Source organism: Amblyomma mixtum, chromosome 4, assembly GCF_055824585.1.
Source record: "Amblyomma mixtum isolate Tamu chromosome 4, ASM5582458v1, whole genome shotgun sequence".
Classification (NCBI taxonomy): Eukaryota; Metazoa; Arthropoda; class Arachnida; order Ixodida; family Ixodidae; genus Amblyomma; species Amblyomma mixtum.
Genome location: NC_143015.1, coordinates 49161483 through 49172942, shown reverse-complemented (window position 1 = coordinate 49172942; position 11460 = coordinate 49161483). Strand labels below are relative to the sequence as shown.

Below are 11460 nucleotides of genomic sequence, written 5' to 3'. Positions count from 1 at the left end.
CGACGCTTGAACAAACAGCCGCTGTGACATCGACAACACCATACCTGGCCTATATAAACTACTTGTCTAAGCCGGCACCCTTCACGGGGCATGGAATGGCAGCAGCAATGTTCTTCGACCAAAACCACTTCTGCTTTTTTGTCCAGGTTGGTGCAGTTCCATCTCTTTTCGCAAAGCGATCGAACAACGTTTGTCTGCTGCTGTTCCCATGCCCACATACTTTGGTCCGTACGGTTGTTGCTTGTGTTCATGTTGTGAAAATGATTCTTCTGGGCGGAGATGTCGAGCTAAACCCAGGCCCTTCTGAGGCCTGCGAAAAGCTTCACACTGATGTATTGTCTGCCATCGAGCGCCTCACCCCGCATCTAGATGACCGGCACGATAAGCTCTTGAAATCTATGGATGAGCTTAAAGTAAACCAGAAGCTGCTCGGCTCCAAGGTGTCTGATTTGACGTCAAGATTAAAAACGCAAGAAGAAAAAGTAGTCAACCTTGAACATTTGAAAGACGAAGCTTGCCTACAACAAATGGTTTCTACAGCAGTTCGCACCGAAATTGTCAATCTAGAATCACGACTAAATGAATACGAGGATCGCTCGCGGAGAGATAATTTAGTCTTTTATGGCATTTCTGATTGTGCTGATGAAACTTGGGCGCAATCGGAAGAAAAAATTCGGCAAGTTGTATCAGATAATCTCAAGTTCCAGTTACCAGAAGATGGAATTTCTCGCGCGCATCGGCTAGGCTCGTTCGCTTCGGACAAAAGTAGACCCATTATAGTCCGCTTTTCAGCATTTAAAACGAAAGATGCAATATTCGCCCAAAGATCTCAGCTGAAAGGGTCGGGAATCAGCATGAGCAAAGACTTTTGTAAGGCCATGCGAGCTAGTCGCAAAAAGCTGTTTTATTTCGCGAAAAGTACTGGACAGTATTATTCCATGAAATACAACAAAGTGGTCATCGACAAGAAAAGTTACATCTACTGCCCCGTCACGGACAGCGTTTGCGAGGTACATGTTGATAGCGCACTCTCCCTGGTCACGGCTAGCTCAGATAATCCCGGCGCAAGCGCCTCCCCGCTGTCACCATAACTAGATAATATCGAAAGTCGATCCGTTGCACGCTGCTTTTCTTTTCTTTTTTGCAGCATAATGAGCGTTGGCAATAAACGCGACTCCCTTTCCAGTCTGATCGACACGTGCACAGCGGACGTGGTGATCCTGACAGAAACTTGGCTCTCTGCTAAAATCAATGATAAAGAAATTTTGAATTGCGCACGTAAATGCAGATTCTACAGGTGGTACCGTGGAACTCGACCTGAAGGTGGCGTTTTGATAGCGGTCGCGGACGGCATGGTTTCCATTAATGTTCTTATTCTTTGTTCGCTTGAATTGGTTTGTGTGAACATCCGCCTCAACTACAAAGATATTATTTTTGTCGCGTGTTATCGTCCTCCCAATTCATGTAGTATGTTTTCATCTGACTTGCATGATGTTCTAAGTAAACTGCACACCAGGTTTCCCTCGTCACCCACTTTCGTTTTAGGCGACTTCAACTTTCCTAACATCACTTGGAACGTACCTTTGCGGTTTGCAAATGACATCTCTGCTGAATGCATTTCCTTTCTTGAAGTATGCTTCGACTTTAATTTGTGTCAGCTAGTTACTAGTCCAACACGTATTACTCAGTCTAGCGCTAGTATCCTTGATCTAGTACTTACCACACATCCGGACCTCGTTCAGTCACTTTCTCAGCTTCCTGGCTTGAGTGATCATTCCGTCATACATTTTAATATGCGGAATAATTCCCCTCTCAAAGCAAGTAAGCATAAAATTTATTAGGGACTACGGAAGAGCGGACTATGCGTCTATTAACGCAGGACTGGCAGAATTTACAAGTGATTACTTCTCTAGATTTTCTGACAGATCAGTAGAAGAAAACTGGCTTGCTTTAAAATCGAAAATACTGGAGCTTACTAACCGATTTTTATTCCCCTAGGTAGAATAAAAAAGGGCTCCAATGCACCTTGGTTTACAGCGTCACTGAAGCGATTACTGAACAAAAAAAGCGTATCTTCCGGAAGGCCAAGTTCTCCACGTGCGAAGAAAGATGGGGGCTTATCATCGCGTGGCAGCAGCGTACACAAACGCACTTTCAATCGCCAAACGCACATTTCTCGAACGCACATTGCCATCGATGCTTGCCTCAAATGCGCACAAATTTTGGAATGTTGTCCGCGGTGATGACACTACGCAGATTGAATTACTCGCTGCGGATCAATCTGTCGTTCCTCCGGAAAGCTGTTGTACTGTTTTCAATGAAGTGTTTTCAGCATCTTTTTTGAAAAACGTTCCCTCTACCCTTCCTGTTGTGTCTCAGATTGATCACCCGTGTATGGACCCTGTCATTTTAGATTGGACCGGTATATGCAAATTAATATCTGGAATTAAGCTTTCTTCCTCACTAGGCATCGATGATATTAGTCCGAAATTCCTGAAAAACACTGAAGCGTATTCTGCAGTATTGTTAACAAAACCTTTTTCGCAGTCCTTGCAATGTGGTGAACTTCCGGAGGACTGGAAAGTGGGGAAGGTGGTTGCCTTGCACAAGTCAGGTGACGCTCATTCCCCTACCAATTACAGACCGATCTCACTGACAAGTATTACCTGCAAGCTACTGGAACATGTAATTTATAGCCATATAATAACTTTTCTTGAGAGTAACTCTTTTTTCAGTATTCATCAACACGGTTTTCGAAAGAACTATTCATGTGAAATTCAACTTTTAGCCTTTACAAACGACTTGTTTTCAGCTCTTGATTCTAACTTAGTTATTGACTGCATTTTCATTGATTTCGCCAAGGATTTTGATACTGTTTACCATAGTTTACTACTTCTGAAACTAAGCAGACTTAACATTGATCCGAACGTCTTAAAATGGATTGAATGCTTCTTGTCTAACCGCACACAATTTGTAACTGCTAACGGCCATAGCTCTGATCCTTGCGGTGTAGCCTCTGGTGTTCCACAGGGATCAGTGCTGGGGCCGTTGCTCTTTCTAATTTATATTAACGACTTACCTAATAACATTTCTTCTTCCATAAAACTCTTTGCTGATGATTGTGTTATTTACCGTCAAATTAAAAGCTCTGCTGACCGCCTTACCCTCCAGTCGGACCTTAATCAGATTTCCTCTTGGTGTAACACTTGGCTAATGAAGCTGAATGTAAGTAAATGCAAGTTTATGAGAATTTCCCGCCACTCACCTACTCAAGTTTCCTGTGATTATTCACTATGTAATACTCCTTTAGCCCATGTTTCCACATACAAGTACCTTGGTGTGCATATTTGCAGTAACCTTTCCTGGCAAGCCCACGTGGACTATGTCAGAAGTAACGCTAACCGTACTTTCGGTTACTTACGTCGCAACTTTTCTATGGCACCCACTAACTTGAAACGTATACTGTACAAAACATTAGTCAGGCCAAAACTAGAATATGCGTTGTCTCTATGGGACCCTCCTCTTAACTCACTAATTCTGAAAATCGAAGCCATTCAAAATCGGGCTGTCCGTTTCATTTTCTCTAACTATTATAGAACTGCAAGTGTAACTCAAATGAAAGCAAATTTAAACTTACCGGATCTTTCAATTCGTCGAAGAATTTCCCGTATATGCCTATTCCACAAAATCTACCATTCAAGCCATCATCTCAGAGATACGTTGCTTGTACCACCGTCTTGCATTTCATCCCGCAGCGACCACCAGTTCAAAGTTGGCGTACCCAGCAGTCGCACCAACTTACACTTCGCCTCTTTTATCCCCAAGACTGCTAAGGAATGGAACCACCTTCCCGCTTCCATCGCCTCCATTACAAATGGCGACTTGTTTAAAAATGCTGTAATTGATTTTACACTGTAGTGCTGCGTTACCTGTTCTGTTTTTGTTGTGTGCCATCCACTCCTCTCTGTAATGCTTCGGCCCTGAGAGTAAATAAATAAATACACAAATAAATAAATAAATTAATAAATAAATCAAACAGGGAATCAGAGAATCAAGCAGCCAATCAAACAATAAATCAATCCATCACTTTAAGCAAAACAATCCGTCAATTGAACATTCAGTCAGACAGTCAAACAAATGATCAAAGTAAAGGAAAGAATAAAAACAAACAAACTCTCAAACAAACCGTGGAGGTCGCCCAGATAGCGCCAGACAATAATGCAATCAAACAACGAAACAAAGAATCGAAGAGTCGATCGAACAAACAATCAAGCAAACAATCAATCAAATAACTGGTTTAGGCCAAACAATCCGACCGTTAAACAATCAGGCAGACAGTCAAAAAACAATCAAACAACATCAAAAAATAAAAAGCAAACAGTCAAACAAACTGTGGAGGTCGCCCGGAAGGAAACCGCCGCCACGTTTATTAGAGTTCTGCCGGTGAGGATGCAGCGGCGGAGGGGCAGGGGCAGCGTCCGGCCGAGGCCACGTTGCTGTTACCCTTTCAAAAGATGGGCCGAGGCCAACGTCGCAGCGTTCTCCAGCGCAAGCTGGGCACTCTCCTTCCTCTTCGGCATTTTTCCACTGACGACCACGCGAGTCACTGCAAAACAATCCAGCAATGAAACAAGCGGTATAGATGTTCAGCTGTGTAATATAGGGTACAAAAATCTAGGAGAATCCGCCGTTGAAGAATTCGCTACCGCATGCAACGGGAGTAGCTGCTCACATGCCTCTAATATAATTTTTTCTAACCCTGTGGAAAGACAAGCCAAGAATGTTGGCCGTCTCTTGGAGAGTCCTTCTACCTCTAACTTGTTCACCGACGAGCATGCCTTGGGAATTAATGGTAGTGTGGGGACCAGGAAGGGCGCGAGTCTTTTCTAGGAGCCCTACCACAGTGAGTTAAGGACCGTCAAATCATTGAGCGCCACACTAGTATGGCCTGGAGCCCAGTCACGTTCATATCCTGTGTCCTTGTAACGGACTACGCAAACTTCGAATAGTTCGATGTTATCGGAGGTTATGGGAGTAAAGAGCATTTTTTAGACATGCACGGAGTGCATGCTAACACGTGTAGAGTGTGATATGTAGTCCCGAAGCAGTGCGCATGAGACTGGTGGAGAAAAATCCTCGAGTATAGAGTGATGGGATGGTTAAAACATGCGAGGATTGTGTGACGTTTAGACGCTTTTTGGAGCGATAACGGTGACATCACATCCTGAGTTCCAGCTGTGCATGCAGCGTCGTGTAGGTAATCTGCGGCGGTTCGGAGTCACTAACTATTCAATGCTGACCTAACTGCGGCGAGCGTGGTTTACAAGTTTATGTCGCTCGTTTGTGAGGGCATGCAGACAGGGGGCAAAGCTGTCCAAGACATCATTCGCGGTAATCGCGGGCATGCGTTGTTGTAGTATAGACGGGTAAAAAGTTGACGACAGCGTTGTGTGACTTGGTATTGATGTGCAAGCAGATGCATGCGGTTTCTTGTGTGCCGGTGTTTGTGAGAGGCGGCTTCTTCGAATTTGGAAAGCGGTGTTGAGCAGGGCACTCTGAGAACAAGGCAAACGGCTGCAGTCAACGCTCTATATAGCTTATCTTTATTGTGATGGGGGAAGTATAATGAATAGGTCCTGATCGATATTGATATTATACAGGCAGATCTCCTTAATACAGGGCAAACCATGCTTCTTCAGGCCTCCAATCCTACGCGTCATGCGGCCGATTATATGGGAGAGGATCAGTGAGGAGACGCTGGAACGACTCGAGCCATTCGGTGGCATTGCCATTCTCCGTAAGACCTAAGCTGAGAGTTTTAATGCTTCGCTGAGAACGATGGAACGTATCAGGTAGGATATAGGGGATAAGGACGCGGTCGGTTTGAGCGTGCATTCCGTCAGGATTGAGATATATTTTGATGATCTCGGAGCTAAGCAAAGCAAGCGTGGACCAATCACTCGGTAATCTTTTCCATCCAGAACGTGGGTAAAGGGGCAAGAGGTGCAAGCGTTTGCGTTTCGGCGCGCTTCAAAATGGAAGTCTATGAGAGTATTTCAGTCTGCATGCTTCATTGAGGGCATTGAGGGCTTCGCATCCGTTGATCGGGAGATTGTGAACATAGGCACAGGGTAGAGGGTCGTTCTCAGGGTTCATTCGCTTTAAAGATTGAGAGGATGTTAATGACCTAAGGCACGTTGACGTCCCTGTCTATGCGAAGTCCCTGCATGTAGGTTTTCTTCCGTCTTGGAGCGTTCTGGAAGGTTTGACCGAATGAATTTTGAGTAGATATTAGCAACAAGTAGCCTTTTGCGGAGTTCTAAGAATATACGCGAGGACATGTGCGTGCAAAATCACTGCTACCTTGGTGCCTTGCGAAACCGTTGATATCTGAAAATGGCCGGAAAGCGATTTGCGGAATTGGAGCCAGACCCAGCCCACTTGTAACTTCTTGTTCAGGGGCCTTCTGCGAGAGCGTCTACATAGCATCACAGCAGGATATTTCATTATTGTCTAACACTTTTGAGGCACAGTTATTAGGCACCCGTTCCTTAGAACGGACGACGATGTTGCTGTAGTGGAGCGTCGGCGTCACCGGCTGAATGAGCGCAAGAGGGCATTTTTCATGGAACTAGCACGGTATGGGAGGGCTTAAGAATATTGAAAGCTATGCGCGTGGTGAAGCACAAGGAAGCGCCACCACGTGCTTGGAGCGGCCGACTCGCATAATGAGTGTGTAGGAAAAATGTTATTAGGATTTCATAGGGCGTAACATCCAAAGCCACTCGGTCTACGAGCGGCGCCGTACGTCGCTAAGTCCGAATATTTCGACCAACGAAGGTTCTTTAACGTGCCCTGATGTCACAGAGGACACGGAGCTCTAGCATTTCGCCTCCATCAAACTGCGACCGCCATAGCAAGGATCGAAGCCACGTCTTTCGGGTCAGCAGGTGTGTGTCATAACTACTGAGCCACCACGACGGCGTTTGTGGGTGAAAGGAGGATCCGATAGGGGTGCACGCATGAATGTATTTCGGAAATGCTTTACTTAAATATACTTCGAAATGAAGATACCTGCACGACTGCGCGAAAACTACCGTTAAAGAGCATCTCAGTCGTGCAGTGAGTATCTTCGTCCTTTCTTTGCGTTCTCTACACCTTACGTTGCCATGCGCCAAGTTTCATCTTGCTCATATATGTGCCCGTCGGTCATAATAGCAATGCACTTGAGGACATGGCCTTTATAGAAAATTTCTAAGTTCTGAAGATTCAGGTCTGTCTGATAAGAATACAATTCGGAGCTGCGGTCCGAAACTGTGATGAGGTACAACGGTCGCTTTCATCTTTCTTTGTACACCAATTATGTCAAATATGGCAGTATAGTAATCCTATGGGATATTTGCTCCGAAATTCTGTGGCCAATAAAAAACGATTCTTTTTGATATTGGTGGTAATATTGATATAATTTAGGCTGCAAAAATGCAATATCAGACCAGCAGTGACCGGCTTGGTTGTCACGCCTTAGAAATTTCCTGATGCCATCGCCGTTTTGCGTTCAGGGGAACTGTGTTCGCGATAACGTTATTGAACATTGCGGCTGTTTCAAACCAAGAAAGGCTGGGATTTCAGGGCAGTTCTGGCCAAAATCATAGCTTCACTGCATCTGCCTTTAGAGAAGTGACGGAGCATCTAGACTGATAGAAAGCCACCCATGTGATTAATTCATTTGAACATCCCCTTCTGCATGTGCTTTATTCAACACACTTAACTACATTTTCACTGCCCCGGTTAACAAACAGACATATTGTTCTCTATATCCGAGGTGATGAAAGTTAAAGCACAATATTATTGAGCCTATGTCCACATTAATAATCCCAATTTCTGCGTTGCCTACGCCAAGCGAAGATGCGCGGGAAATTCTAAAAAGTCTCTGTGCCCTTGGTTTGGCTCTTTGCGGAGGGCCACCTGGGCAAAATTCTTTTGGACTTGGATGTGAATACAGGAGTTGATCATTAAAGACAGAGTTTACGCTGGGAACACAAGTTGTACACGAAGCCAGCGGTACATGTTTCGTTTTAAAATTATTGAGTTGTGTGTACTACACTCCAGGCAACAGCTCTTTGCAATGACGGAGGGTTGCAGGTAATAAGGAGAAATTGGCTCTTCGATGTATTTGTAGCGGAAATTCTTTTAGAAAGGCCGCGTAGTTACCTACTCTTTATTCCCTTCTTGTTAGGAGACGAAATTGGAAATGAAAACGCCGTACGCTTGTAAAGCATTTAGCGACTTACTTCATCAAGTTTAACTCTTCATAATAGACTCAATATAAATCCACCAAATTATCTAGAATAAATGTAAGACCCCTTTTTTAAACTCATTTTTCATTCCTGATCAGAGGACATACTTGCAAATGCTGGAAGCCTAGGAACCCAGAATAGATGAGATAAATCTTTTTTGTTGGACGCAACGATGTTGTGAAACATAGTGTCAGACGGTCTGAAAACATAGAGCTGACCTTTTAAATCAAAGAATTCGTTTTTAGATCGTGCTACCACATGTATATCTGAGGCAGGTCAGTTTTCTTACGCCCAGGCAGCTCCGACGCTGAAGCAGATGTAGCTAAACAGCTTTTTTTTCGGTCGATGACAGGGCTATAAATGTCACAATGAACACAACGCGCGCGGTGAATATTTCATGGCTTCAGAAAACAAGAAGATCGCTCTTGGCGTCTAAAAACGCCCACAGAAGAAGGTTACACACTCTCAAACAGCCGAAAATGCGTCATTGTAAAACATGGCATTTAAAAATGCCATTGCTTCATTGTGCCCTCGTAGTAAACAACTGCACTCTATTGGAACAAACTGCTTTATTCTAGGAGCGAGTGGAGCTATTGGAGAACAGCGCCACGGTGTCAAAACAAATTCAGAAACGTAGAAGTTAATTATACAGTAGAAAATTTAGTTGAGACGCACAGCAATGTGTCATCCCTCCAGTAACGAAAGATGAAGAAAGCCATAGGAGTAATGGAAAGGAGAAAGCATCTGGTGAGGATTAGATAACAGTAGATATGTTGAAGAACGAAGGGGAGATTGAGCTTGAATTTGTAACCAACCTCTATACGCAATGCCTTATGACCTCGGCCGTACCAGAAGCTTTGAAGAATGAGAGAGAGACTTTAATGAATAAAGGAGAAGTCTGCCTGGTTATTAGCCCCGCATTCTACTCTAGATGAGGGTGAAAGAGGGTGAAAAAAGAGAAAAGTGGAAAAAAGAAAGGTAACATCAAGCATGCTGAGCACTCACGCACTCACAGACACACATGGTTATCAAAGGGTGTCCACAAAACCAGCGTCCCTAAGAAAACTAAGGTGGTTTATGTCCCTGGTGCAGCCGAAGCAGCAGCACTCCTTGGTCCATAGACATGCTCCAGGTGCACGGGGCCGTCCTGACGGATTGCTAAAGCATTTAACAATGCCTTTGGATGGGGTTTAAAGATTTGGCAGTGCTAGATCAATTGCTGAAGATCCTCGCTTACACCACACGTCGGGCACAGAGGGCTACTTGATGTACCAATTTATAAACATAGAATTTAGTGAAGGCAACATCGAGATGAATTCGGTGCAGGCAATTAAGATTCCGTCTATATAAATTGTGTGGCATTCGGAAGTCACAAGTGGGTCGATACGAAAAAGGGGTCTATACTGACGCTGCAGATCACATCATAAAGAGCGTTGCATCTGCCCGGATTTAGTTGCCGGAAGTCTCGCGCCATCACTACGAGAAAAGGGTGTGGGTAGGAACAAGGAGGTGCCGAAATGCGCCGGCCTCGCTGCACCGGCCCATGATCGTTGCCTGCGAGGCCGCAGTGAGCGGGTAACCACGGAAGCACAACACGACGACATAGCTCATAGGTTTCGCTGTGTAATCTGTTCAAGTCTTCGACGATTTGCTCCTGAAGGCTTCCTGATGACTTTATCGATTGTAGTGCAGCGCGAGAGTCGCTGAAGATAACCCACGCTGTTGGCGGTTGTTGTAGAATGCAAGTAAATGCAGCACGAAGAGCAGCCAGCTCGGCAGCAGTAGTCGAGGTGCGATGACTGAGTGTCGTTGAAATTGTGGTGCGCGTTCACGGAGTCCAGACACCAATCACTCGTGAGATGGATGTGACACAGCCCTCAGTTTCGATGTGGCGATACCCACTGTAGCAGCCCTAAATGTGCTCAAGAGCAGAGTATTTAAGTGCAGGATCGCGGGTATCAGGGAGGGTGGGCGGGGGGGGGGGGGAAGCTAGCATCATATCAATCCATAGGGAAGCAAACGCCAATCACTTGAAAATTACACACCAATCATCTCACTGTCCGCTGCTTACAATGGATTTACTAAGGTAATAGCTAATAGAACCAGGACAACCTTACACTTCAATCGACCAAATAATCATGCAAGCTTTCGTAAAGGATACTCGACAATAGACTATTCTCATAATATCAATGACGTGATAGAGAAATGCGCTGAATATATCCGACCGTCATGTATGTGAGCTACCTAGTGGGCTACCTAAAAGTGGGCTACCTATTGGGGCCCCCTAAGGGTTCAATGTGGACAATGTAGATGAGCCCCTGTGTGCTCAGTGAGGGTTCTGCAACGGGGCCCCTCATGCACCTCAAGTGGGCTGCTCACAAACAACCAGATCAGTTCCATCTCGGACCGATGCAGCCGGCCTATGTGGGGCTGACCTCACTTAGCCTGCATGGCGCACTGTGGGCTACCCACTCAGCTCCCACGTCGCTTGCACTTTGGATGGCCAGCTTCTGAGGACGAAAAATCGGTTAGCCCTTCTAATAGCGCAGTTGGATTGATGCCGTTTCTACAGGCGCAAGGCCAATTTTCGCTTACCCACTTTTTCGCTACAGGATGCCGATATGAGTAGTTTAGTGGCAGCCCCTCAACCAGTTGCTCCTGGGCGACCCTCATGCACTAACATCAAATATTAAGCTTTTAATTTTTTGTAAGCTGGCATGATACAAGCAGCCAAAAATAACTGGCCATGCAGACAATGTCAGCTTTCCGCACCCACTCCATGTTGGGCGTAATGGAGGTAGGTCACTTGTGTGGGTTTTGAAATATAATGGTTTGGATAGTCGCAGGTAGTTCAGCAGAACCTGCTATGGTGGCAGTTATTGCTTGTAATTTTTCATAATTTGCGTGAGAGCAAAGGCCATAATCTAGTAGTTTTTGAAATCGATTTGACGTGATCACAATTTTTATAAAAATCATTGGTAACAGCAGGTGTACGCCTGTATAATAGACATTTTCAAAGGTGCCGCATTACCCAGCAGCAGCCAATGTGGCACCGACTTTGGCATTGCTTCAGCAGCCCCACTTGGGCTCGTCGCGTTTTCTCCTGCATAGAGCTCTAGCAACACCGATATGGGAACCATGTAGAATAAATACGCACAAGCTA

General features: G+C 45.1%; 1 protein-coding gene across 1 annotated transcript; it reads left to right on the top strand.

Annotated features, from left to right (window-relative positions):
• Positions 1 to 260: 260 nt before the first annotated feature.
• Positions 261 to 1091, top strand: LOC149346452 (uncharacterized). Its single transcript, XM_089541337.1, has one exon. The coding sequence runs from the start codon at positions 261 to 263 to the stop codon at positions 1089 to 1091; it is 831 nt and encodes a 276-aa protein (XP_089397463.1).
• Positions 1092 to 11460: the final 10369 nt, after the last annotated feature.